The sequence below is a fragment of the Panulirus ornatus genome, chromosome 13 (genome assembly GCF_036320965.1).
Source record: "Panulirus ornatus isolate Po-2019 chromosome 13, ASM3632096v1, whole genome shotgun sequence".
NCBI lineage: Eukaryota > Metazoa > Arthropoda > Malacostraca > Decapoda > Palinuridae > Panulirus > Panulirus ornatus.
In genome coordinates this window covers 45,651,846-45,664,272 of record NC_092236.1, presented here as the reverse complement: position 1 = coordinate 45,664,272, position 12,427 = coordinate 45,651,846, and the positions used below count along the sequence as shown (strand labels likewise).

The following is a 12,427-nucleotide window of genomic DNA, read 5'->3' as shown; positions in this document are numbered from 1 at the left end:
ATAGCCTTACTAAAGGATTCTTGCAGAAGTTGTGTTAGACAAGTTGACTCATGATCAGTATATTAATTACGGTAAGCAAAATGTATCGTGTTAATAACGCAAATGCTCTATTATTATTTGAAATGGATATTAGCATGATATGAATTAGGATATACATAAATGAATATTAAATAAGTGTCGACGTAGTGACAGATAGGTAAGGTTTTTAATAATTGCCATGGAATGAGTGACAAAGTTGCTTGCGGGCTGCATTCCATGTAAAAGGCAAGGATAGACGATAGTGCTCAATTCGATGGTATAAGATGGAGTTTCCGTAAATTACTTCATGGATTGAACACTGGAGGGAAGCAGTACAGGCATAGATTGGGAAGCGTGTTGGTCAGAAGTGGTAGACGATGTATGACAGGTGTTGCTGAAGATGTATTGACTCTTATCCATGCATACATGGCATGGAGAGCACTATGTATAAGCATATATAATATAAATATATATAATATATATATATATATATATATATTTATATAATAATATATATTTATATATATATATAATGGAATTGCAGTTTCAAAAATGCTCATTCATTGGTAACAACAATAATATAATATACAAGCAATGATAATAATAATGATTAAGATAATATAATAATAATAGTAATAATAATAATAAATGAAATAATAAAAGGCAATAATAATAATAATAAAATAATAATAAAATATAATGGATAATGACGTTATTAATAATAATAATTATAATAACAATAATAATAGTAATGATAACAATGATAATATCAATATTATCCCTGACGATAGGGGAGAGAGAATACTTCCCACACATTCCCACACGCTTGTCGTAGGAGGCAACTAAAGGGGCGTTGGAGAAGCGGGCTTGTCCTCTCCCCCTTCTTGTACGTTGAAATGTATAGGTATGTATATGTGCGTATGTGGGAGTTTATGTATATACATGTGTATGTGGGTGGGTTGGGCCATTCCTCGTCTGTTTCCTTGCTCTACCTCGGTAACGCGGGAGACAGCGGTTAAGTAAAATAAAGGCAAATATCAATATTATCATAATTATTAGCGGTATTATCTAACATTAATTCTTAGGTATAGATTCATCAAAAGAATATCTTTTCTTATTCCAAATTCTCTCTTATTCTCTTTTTTGTAAATGACTAAATATTGCCTATATAGTATCAAACGTGGGCAAGCACGTGATAGAGTAAATAAGACCTTACTAAAATGGTTCTTACAGATGGTTGCTGGTTAGACAAGCGATAACATGATATGCAATGATAGCATTAATGATTGTGATTATGCTGTGTCGTGTTCAACAATAACTGCAAATGTGCTTCCTAGATTTAGTATATGTATATATATATATATATATATATATATATATATATATATATATATATATATATATATATATATATATATATATATATATATATATTTTTTTTTTATTATACTTAGTCGCTGTCTCCCGCAATATATATATATATATATATATATATATATATATATATATATATATATATATATATATATATATATATGATCCTGCATTTACAAGCATATTCCATAACAATGATACGTAAAGTATTTGTCTGTCAGATCAACCAATAACATAAACGCATTTCCTGAGAAGAAAGTTATTCATAGCCATTAAACATCTTGCTTTACTAGTGTCGAAAACTGAGTTTTAAAGCATTTCAATACATGAAACTTTTCTTTATTCTGATTTATGTGGAAAGACGAACCTGCAGCTCCTCAGTAACCAGAGGTTGCCTTAAAGCCACGATACTTTGTACGGCAGCTGAGACAAGGTAGTCCCATCAATAATGACAACAATAAGATGACGTGACGTGAATGCCTTCACGCAGGCTGGCCTTCTGCAGCGTGACCACCTCCGGCAGAGCGGCCAGCAGGGAGGAACTCACACCTATAAATACCAAACTCGTGCCTCTCGCCATCAGTCTGGTGCTCAAGATCGTACAGGAAACCGTCCGAGGTAAACACCTGAGTTACAGTCTCGTCATTACACGAACAATGATGGCGACTCACTATGTCCAGCTATGTCCGTGTTGTAGTGGTTAACAATCGTGAGCATGGCGCATTCACGGGTTACTAGGGGTCGAGCCGGGATGAGATCAAATACTGGTAGTGGCGGGCAGGCCACAATCTCCAGCTGTTTATCCCTAATGGTTGGTCGATAGACTGGGTATCTGACATACGCTCTTGAAAAGATAACAAAGGCGACATTCGTTTACACTCAACTTCTAGCTGTCATGTGTAATGCATCGAAATCACAGCTCCCTTTCCACAACGAGACCCCACAAAACTTTCCATAGGTTACCCCAGACTCTTCACATGCACTGGTTCAATCCATATACTGATTTGTCTGTGCTGTCTCAGATACTGAAAACAGCAAAGATTAAATCTCTGCACAACCATTTTTCAAAGTTTTACTAGCTTTATGATAATTATGATAGAACTTTAGTGATATTATATCCAGGGGTGAAAAAAAGAAATAACAATCTTATTATAAAGCCGTGCTTATTCTAATTTCTCGAACATTGGTAGGATTGAGATATTGGATAAAAGATACTCAGACTTGTTGATCTGGTTTAAATAATTTTACGTTTAGAGATTATATAAAAGAATAATAGAAAATTGCCACAATTATCACTAGAAAAGGTACAGACGCAAGTTTTAAGGCTTCTCTCTGTTAACGTTACATATTTCTTTTCATTATTACTGAGATCAAAATATGATCTCTCAATTCCCGTGACTAAGCTCGTAAGATCAATTCTACTAGGGAAGTTATGATGTAGACGTGTCTATGACAGATTGATTTCTTTTTAGTCCTTAATACTATGTTTAATTTTTTGTTTTTACAAACATGTCATATTATCCTAGACATCCTCAGAGCTAGGCCTCCCTTTGTGCCTTCATGAGAGTAATGTAAAGTCATATATTTGATGCAATTGAAACTAGTGTAAAAAGATAAGCTTTTCATGTCAGAGGAAAATAAAGTTTAAGCTTTACTTGATTACATATGAAGATTAGATAGATGTAAACCTTAAGATTTAACTTTATATGTTATATATGAATCATAAAAAGCAGCGGACTTATTGCTAAACCCTGAGGGACACCACTTATTACTTTCCCTAAGCTACAAATGGCGCCTCTCGCATGCTTTTGAAATGACAACACAAAGTGCTTCCCTTGGCACGGAGCAATCATTTCTCGCGTGTGATATAATGCTTTAGAAAAAGAAGAGAGAAAAAGATTCATTGTCTTTTCAAGATAAGGATTTCCCCTTTTTTACGTTAACCAAGTACAAGTATTATGATTCAAAATGATTTGTTTAAGCCACATTGCAATTCCTAATACCATATGAAGATCATGAGTTTTACAAGTGTCATAAGAAGATATAGATCTTCATATATTGGTACATTGTAATGAATCTATTTGCTGAACATTACCCTGATTTCCAGATGACGTCCGCTAGTGTTCATGTGGTTGTCATTGTGGCGGTGTTGACAGTGGTGGCGGCTGACCCCGGCTATCCTCGTCCAGCTCCCTGCTACCCCAAGACCCAGTATGTTACTCACTACAAGACTCAGATCCAGCAGGTACAGTTCTGAGGCAGAACGCAGTGAATGGAATGATGAAGGAAGTAGATCCAGCTGGTCAGTACCGGAGGAGGAGAGGGAATATTAGATAGCCAGACATCGGGTCAGCGAAGCTGAGGCTGACTGTAGATAGGTAGGGCTCAAGGTAACGGATGATGAGAGGTTTACTCCAGCGGTACAACTCAATGAGAAGGAGGGATTTGCTTACACTCGTTCATTAACTTATCTGTGAGGAGAACATTAAGGGTGGGACACTGGAGCAGTTCCAGCATCTCAGCACTTGGTCAATATCTCAAGATTGTGTACTGGAGTTGGTCTATTAAGTTTTGTAATTCTTGAAGTAAGGACGAAGAGAATGATCGATAGGAAGTTCCAAGGCAAGGGATCCCAAGTTAAGTCCAGCAGGTCATTATCGGGAAGGTTGTCAAGTGATGGGAATATTGGGTAAGTAATCAACAGGTCTGCGATAGGAACCATTTGATATTCAAAATGTGAAAGGAATTTTATATGAAAATTGAGTGCTGGAATATCCATGCTGAGCCACGGATCTAAAATAATCATATTTTTATAATAAAAACTGAGAGTAATTCACGTCATTTGTCTCTTCATATCAGATTCCGGTGTACAAGACGGTCTACCATACAGAGGTTGTCCCCACTACCCTCTACCAGACCCACTACCAGACCGAGTATGTCACCAAATACCAGACCCAATACGTTCCTAAGTATGTCACCGAAACAGTCTACAAGACACAAGTCCAGTACGTGACTCAGGTCAAGACACAGTATCAGACCCAGTATCAAACCCAGTATGTCACTACCTCCCAGTATGTCTCTACCTACATCACCAAGACCCAATACCAAACCCGCTATGTAACCCAGACCCATTATCAGACCGTTTATAAGACTGAATACCAGCCTCACTACGTGACGGAGACCCAGGTTCAGTACCAGACCCAGTACCAAACCCAAGTGGTGCCCGAGTATGTGACCGTCACCAAGACCCAGCAGACCTACAAGACCGTCTGCCCCAAGCCTTCCTATGGCTACTGAAGACCCGGCCAAGTGGGGCAGTGGGAGACGGCTTTACATGGTCAAGGAGACAAAGTCTGCTCTGACATTTCTATTATTTCTTACGCGCTCTGCTTGGTAATTTGACAAAAAATATGTACAATGACGTATTTTTTTTCTTTGAATTCCAGTGTCTAACCATAACTCTGAGAATAAAGATATCTGTATTACAAACTTTCTTCCCAATGGTTTGATTTCTTATTCTCTGCTGTTGTGAATATATTCTTTTATCATTTATATCATTATATCATATGATAGAATTACAATCATCCGATCCGGGAAAAATAAAAGCAATTAATAATGTTAACTTTCCTTTACCTATTCCTCTTGGTCTATTCTCATGATCTAGTTTACACATCTTACAAATGTTGTGGATCAGAAAATAAGAATATAGAAAATCTAGAGATAACACAACTTTAGGGAAACACGGTGTCTACAGTTTCCTAACAAGAATCTAGAATTTATGGAGGGGCTGAGATTTCTTGAAATATGGATAATCCAATCTCTTTTCAGTAGTGTAACAATAACAAATATATACAATGAATATCGTTAACATGTTACTGGACACATGGGGTAGATGATTATGATTTAGTCATGGGTCTTCGTTTTAACGGACACACTTGACAAAGTAGGTAGCAAGCCAGCTTAATGATGCAGACTTATCATTTATGTTTAGAAAAGGTGATAAAACTCTTATCATAAACTTATCATTTCACAAATTTTATCAGCAGTAAAGTTATCTAATTTGTTTAGACCATTACTAATATTAAGATTATAATTCTTTGTGTATTTAATGATAGAAGATTCAATGATATTTCTCTTGGTAATAGAGTTAGAGTAGATAACTGAGATGGCATTGCTCCAATCAATACAATGATCATAGTTCTTAACGTGATTACACAAAGCATTTGATCCTTATCCCGTTCTTATACTATATTTATGTTGCTTAAGTCTAACACTAAAGATCACAATTTCTAAGTGGCACTTTATAGATGCATCCAGGAGAATTTTCTGGTGAATTCCTGATTAGGATATTCTTGTAGTATTATTGTTGCTGAAGGCATCATTTACACTAAAGGATTTAAGCAACATGGGAAGTAAAGTAAAATCATCATTAAAAGGGAGAACTAAAAGATTCTTGGTGTCAATGGGAGGTTTGGGCTCAACTCTATAAAATGATTTGTTTGCTGACTTAAGGGATTTATCAATGAAAGATCTAGGGTACTTTAACTTAGATCCAACAGAATATATCTTCTCAAACTCATCATCAATATACTCTGGACGGCAAATACGTAATGACCCAAGGAACATAGATTGAAATGATGATAATGTAACCCTGTCATGTTGAGATGAGTAATAATGGATATATGAGCATACATTGGTAGGTTTTCTGTATATGCTAAACTTAAACTTGTTTCCTTCCGTATGGACCATGCAATCTAAAGAAGTGCAAAAAGGCAATATTCCTAAAAACGCCAGGGCATCTTACCTCTCTGTACCTGGTCCAGTCTGTTTCACAGAGGATGTGTTACTAGTTCAGTCACTTAGCTACAGACAAGACTGTTACTAATTCAGTCACATAGTTACAGAAAAGACTTTGTTACTGGTTCATTGACTTTTATCTACAGAGAAGGATATGCGACTTGTTCATTCTCGTTACATTTGAGAAGAATGCACGTTCACAGTAAACCCAGAAAATCTTTTTCTATTGAAAATCTTCCAAGCTAAATCTCGTTGGTAACCTGAATGTCATATAATGAAAAATAATGTAACAATTTTTTACTCTTATAACTTCAAAATTGTTTGTTACTCCTGCTTCAACATTCTTTGAGTCTCAGACTTCTTGGCCAGGATGTGTTCGTTATTATATAGCAACGTAGAGATAATAAAAATGAAAAAAAAATCCTTTTGTAGAATAACAATGATTTATGATTCGAACCAAGGACCAAGGACCGAGGATTGCAATATATTTGATTGTCGAAATTTCTGTTTATCCTTGAGCAAGCGAGGGTTCCCTGTCACTTGCAGGCTTCCTCAATACCTGACACACACACACACACACACACACACACACACACACACACACACACACACACACACACACACACACACACACACATACCAAACATGTTCTTTTATTGTTATTATTAGGTTTCTGGCCGCCTCGTTTTATACCTGACAGATATGATGTCCATATCAGTGTGTATGTCTCTTGGAAAGTTGTATTACATACAGGATGAACACATATCGAGATATATGTAATTCTAAAGGGACTGACATCAATTTTGCTTCAAAGTTACGTATCATTAAGCTTACAGCCATTTTTCTTTGTGACATTTGTCTGTTAACCACCTACTCCAGCCACATCTATCTGCATTACTTTTCACCTGCACCAGGACAAGCAACGTCGAGGGATGTAATGAGCTCTTTAGTACCTTTCTCTCATGATCTCTTTGGTTGCCATCCTAAAGGAAGTATAAGTCTCTCTCGGTCGAGATACCATACTGCCGCTCGCTGAGCTCAAGCCAGTCTAGAATGCGTTCATATATCAAGCTCCCTTGCGGAAGTAACAATATGCCTCTTTGAGTCTTCTTCTGATATTCTTTGTTTGCTTCCATGAATAGCCTTTGAAAATGACATCTTTTCTCCATTTCCAACACATACCTTGTACTTCCATATATGTTGAGTTTAGGTTATAACTACGTCAGCCCTTCCTGCCTAGTATTTGTTCTGAAACTGTCTTATTAGTTCGTAGAGACATTTCCGTGCGCCTGCATTTTGTTATCACAGTGACCTTCCGTGTAGTTGACAATCATTTTAAAGTAACGCTGCTCTCTTATGGTCTTCGTCCATGAAATGAGTATTTTTTTATACTTTAAGTATATTCTGGAATTCTTTCATGGTTCTCCACCACTAACTACCACATACCACTAGCCATCAAGATTCTCGGCCAGAGGGATACGAAGCCAGTATGATATTCGTCCTTCAAGGCCTGAGGCAACCAGGATGGCGCTCACACCTATAAAACCAGCCCGGTTGCTCTCACTGGCGTCAGTCCGCTGCTCCAGATCGCTGAGGAAACAACTCCCGAGGTAAAACACTCGAACTGCCTATCATCTCTGCAACAAAATTTTCATACCTACGACTGAGCAATCTCGTCCTCCACTTTATCATTAAAGTAATGAGTTTATCATACATAAAAATGGGTCACGTAGTTCAACGGCGTCAGAAGACTTAAATCATCCACGATTTTTGTGAATAACGTTATCACAAATCTCAGGTATGGGATATATGTTCTGGTATCCAGAACAGTGTCTCATGATGATGGTAGAGGTATTCACAGGAGCTAACTGATATTAACTCTTTAGGGTGTTGTTAAACGCCACTAATTATTTTAAAGGAAACCTTTAAGAGTTAGATTCACTGACAAACCGAATGACAGAATAACCTGACCTGAATCTTCACCAAGTGCCTAATTGTTGGCTTTACTTGATGCTTCACTCATTATCTAATTAAAGGCTTTACCTGAAGTTTCATAAAGTCCAGTTACTTACCTGACCCGAAGAGTCGTCTAGTATCTGTGTACTTGGAGCTTCATCACATACCTAACACAGAACATATATAAATAGCGAGAACAGGAATGGCAGGTGCATTATCTTTTATTAGTAAATAATAAAGAGAATACAAAGGAATTCAAACTGCAGCAAATAAACAATTCCTTTGTCGGCTACTACTGATCGTGGGAGAGATCAGAAACGCAGAGATCAATGTAGTAATAGTGGAAAAGGAAACATGACCTGAAGCGAAGTATTTGTCAAATCATTTTTAAAACGTATCTATAGTGCCACTTTCATCTACTCTGATCATTTGGTCATTTTATATGTTAACAGTCTTGGGAAAGAAAAGTACTTTGCCTCACTCCAAGTAAAACTTTGTCTCTATACCTTATATCTATTACTACAAATGATATCAGGATGAAGTCGATAGCCTGAGATAGAGTTCATTCATCAAGATTATCAAGTTCTTAATGATTCTAAGTACCTTATCAAATAGCCTTTTGACCTTTCTCTTATAAGGTAAATATGCTCCAGTCATCTAGTCAGCTTTAAGATTTATTCCTTAGTCTACAAATCATGTTAGTTGCTCGTCTCTGTATTGTCTTCTTTTCTTTTTTTTATTTTCGGTTACGATGCACCAAAGCTGAACACAATATTCCAGGTGGTGACGCACCCACTGGTGAGCTAAAGAGTAAAGATTAGTTTCTTGACTTGAATTGAAAAGAATTCAAGTCAATAAATATGAATCCAAGAATTCTTTTATTGCTTTTATTCACTGCTTCCTTGGCTCTAGGTCACCAGTGATCATTACACGTAAGTATAATCATCATATACCGTCTGTAGCTATAAAGAATTGATGCTGTAGTTTGCCTTCTCATTTTCACTACCGATGTGTAAAAGTTTTCTTTTCGGTATAGAAATTCATTTGACGCTGGTGAGCTCAGTCCAACCGTTTGTGGTTTTCAGTTTACAGTTGTGGACGTTCACTTTCATTTGTTTTATTTTCCAGTTTGGTTTTTCAAGACGCTTTCGATATCCTGCAAAGGAACTCATTATCAAAGTCATTGAGGAAAATAATACTGGTCCTAAGACTGATCTTTGCGACACACCAATTGTGATTTGTGAAGACTGGCCATTAAATACTACTCTTTGTTGACAGTAAGGTAAATACTTTTCTAACCATTGAGGTAGAGTCCCATTTATGTTAAGTGGCTCACCTTTTGCTAGAATATTTGACGCCGGCCATTCTCAAATATTTTATGAAAATCAAATTAGATGACTTGGATTGTCTTCCTTATATTACACATATAGATTATATCATAAAAGAAATATAATGAGTTTCTCATACATAACGATTTCGTCAAAAATAATACTAAGAATCGTTGAGTAATTTTTGACCCTCTGAACCATTTACAATCTTGTCTCTGATTGTGATATTTCCATCAGGTCCCGGGCAGGACAGGGACTTATTACCTCTATGAATATCGGTGTTACATTGGCGTGGAACTCTTTCTGTGGCAAGTGACTTACAGAAAGTCGAAGGCTTTTAGCTTTTTTTATTGTCCTCAGAGAAACTTATCAGGAATTTTGTTTATTAACTTATATCCTATCTAATGTTCATATTAGATATTGAAGGATTTTGTTAATATGTTTCGGGATGCTCACTCCTAACGATGGGCCGAGATGAGAAACATGAGCCAGAAATCAATGATGAATACAGATGAAGGATTAATATTGTTTAAACATTTTTGCTATGGTTACAGTGTGTTGAACCAAGACATTATTATCCATAATTAATGAACCAAGTGATCGACTCATGAGTCGTTTGGTCTCATACTATTTTCAGGAATATACGCATTATAATGACACTCACCTTGACGTGTAAACATTATTTTCTTATACGCAAATCTACGTTATCTAAGAAAATGTTTTGGATTATAATATATATATATATATATATATATATATATATATATATATATATATATATATATATATATATATATATATATATATATATATATATATATATATATATATATATATATATATATATATATATATATATATATATATATATATATATTATCCCTGGGGATAGGGGAGAAAGAATACTTCCCACGTATTCCCTGCGTGTCGTAGAAGGCGAGTAAAAGGGGAGGGAGCGGGGGGCTGGAAATCCTCCCCTCTCGTTTTTTTTTTTTTTTTTTTCTTTAATTTTCCAAAAGAAGGAACAGAGAATTGGGCCAGGTGAGGGTATTCCCTCAAGGCCCAGTCCTCTGTTCTTAACGCTACCTCGCTAATGCGGGAAATGGCGAATAGTTTGAAAGAAAAGAATATATATATATATATATATATATATATATATATATATATATATATATATATATATATATATATATATATATATATATATATATATATGTTTATGGCTTTCAGAATGACAACCATGATTGCTCGTGTGGTGGTGGCTTTCTTGGCTGTGGTGGCGGCTGTGGTAGCTGAGCCCAGCTATCCTACACCCTGTTATCCCAAGACACATTATGTCACCCATTACGAGACGAAGGTCCAGCAGGTCAGTACTGTGTAAAGACATAGTATGGGTATGAAGGTAGGTCCAGTGGGTTAGTACTTGTATCATTGACATAATCTTAGTTGAACAGTTGTCCAACTGAGGTGGAGTAAAACTCCTTTGCGGGTTACTAACTGATTATGTTCTGAGCTTACATATCACGGTAGGCAATGTGAGCAGATTGAGTACGAGGGAGAAGGTACATCATGCCAATAAAGTGAGGACCCAAGGGATGTGTAGGTAGGTTCCAGCAGATCAGTGCTGGTAGGAGGAAAGAGATGATGAAGTGTGAAATTCTGCTGTTGGCTTTATTTGAAAAATAACTGTAATTCATTGAAGTGTTTCTCTGCTGCAGGTTCCCGTGTACTCGACCGTGTACAAGACCCAGGTCGTCCCCACTACCTTCTACCAGACCCAGTACCAGACCCAGTACGTCACCAAGTACCAGACCCAGTACGTTCCCCAATACGTCACCCAGACCGTCTACAAAACTCAGGTCCAATACGTCACTCAGATCAAGACCCAGTACCACACCCAGTACCACACCACTTACGTCACCACTACCCAGTATGTACCACAATACATCACCAAGACCCAGTACCAGACCCAGTACGCAACCCAGACCCAGTACCAGACCGTATACAAGACTGTGTATAAGCCACAGTACGTCACCAAGACCCAGGTGCAGTACCACACCCAGTACCAGACCCAAGTGGTCCCGGAGTACCACACCGTCACCCAGACCCAGCACACGTACAAGACCGTCTGCCCCAAGCCTGCCTATGGCCACTGAGAAGTTGGTTGAGCTCAGGACTCGGGAGTTGTCGCCTCACTAACTCATGACTCATTAATTCTTAAGAAAACGTTATTGATAATCAATATTAATCATTAGTTTCATTGACAATTTTCCTTCTGATACATTTAGGAAACTAATCCGCATCATCACATGTCACCTGACAGATTTTGGACACTTTTACTGTATTGTAATCTCGACAACTTCCGTCTTACATTCCATTTCTGTAAAACTTTAGTCAATGAAGAAACGATTTTATTGAAAATGAAATAAAATAATGATTGAGCTTGAAGATTTGGATTACCCTAAAGATGTAATTATGTGAGTTTCAGCACTGACATATTAAGAATAGTAAAGGAAGACCATTAACCGGAGATTAGACTTCTCTGACTTATGAAACTGGGAAAAAGGTTTGTGGAAGTTTTTCTTAAAAATATGCTGAACTTTTTTTTTCTTCTTTCCGTCGAGAAGTCCTTTGAAAATATTTACTGAACCAGACGTAACAGAGGTTGTCGGAGAATGACCAGACATCCAGCAAGTAGGACGAAGGAATCCAAAAAATTTCTTCCCTCTGACATATATATCCTCTTGGTCAATCTTTCCTCACTCATTCTCTCCATGTGACCAAATCATTTCAAAACATCCTCTTCTGCTCTCTCAACCACACTCTTTTTATTACCATACATCTCTCTTACCATATTATTACTTACTCGATCAAACCACCTCACACCACACATTGTCCTCAAACATCTCATTTCCAGCACATCCACCTTCCTGCGCATATCCATAGCCCACGCC

At 36.9% G+C, this 12,427-nt stretch overlaps 2 protein-coding genes across 3 annotated transcripts; both read left to right on the top strand.

Annotated features, from left to right (window-relative positions):
- The first annotated feature begins 1,979 nt into the window (after positions 1 to 1,979).
- Positions 1,980 to 4,996, top strand: LOC139752622 (uncharacterized). The gene is made up of 3 exons (XM_071668376.1): positions 1,980 to 2,010; positions 3,500 to 3,637; positions 4,252 to 4,996. The coding sequence occupies exons 2-3, from the start codon at positions 3,500 to 3,502 to the stop codon at positions 4,687 to 4,689; spliced, it is 576 nt and encodes a 191-aa protein (XP_071524477.1). The 5' UTR covers positions 1,980 to 2,010; the 3' UTR covers positions 4,690 to 4,996.
- A 2,767-nt stretch (positions 4,997 to 7,763) lies between these two features.
- LOC139752621 (uncharacterized) lies at positions 7,764 to 11,893 on the top strand. Of its 2 annotated transcripts, XM_071668375.1 has the most exons (3): positions 7,764 to 7,799; positions 10,704 to 10,839; positions 11,192 to 11,893. In XM_071668375.1, the coding sequence occupies exons 2-3, from the start codon at positions 10,705 to 10,707 to the stop codon at positions 11,627 to 11,629; spliced, it is 573 nt and encodes a 190-aa protein (XP_071524476.1). In that variant the 5' UTR covers positions 7,764 to 7,799; position 10,704; the 3' UTR covers positions 11,630 to 11,893. The 2 variants fall into 2 exon arrangements, with proteins under 2 accessions (XP_071524476.1, XP_071524475.1); XM_071668374.1 differs by lacking the exon at positions 7,764 to 7,799 and having other exon boundaries at positions 10,687 to 10,839.
- The last annotated feature ends 534 nt before the right edge of the window (positions 11,894 to 12,427 follow it).

Coding starts and splice junctions, on each gene's coding strand:
- LOC139752622 (XM_071668376.1), top strand. CDS start 3,500: ATGACGTCCGCTAGTGTTCATGTGGTTGTCATTGTGGCGGTGTTGACA. Junction 3,638..4,251: donor ACAAGACTCAGATCCAGCAG/GTACAGTTCTGA, acceptor TCTTCATATCAG/ATTCCGGTGTACAAGACGGT.
- LOC139752621 (XM_071668374.1), top strand. CDS start 10,687: ATGTTTATGGCTTTCAGAATGACAACCATGATTGCTCGTGTGGTGGTG. Junction 10,840..11,191: donor ACGAGACGAAGGTCCAGCAG/GTCAGTACTGTG, acceptor TCTCTGCTGCAG/GTTCCCGTGTACTCGACCGT.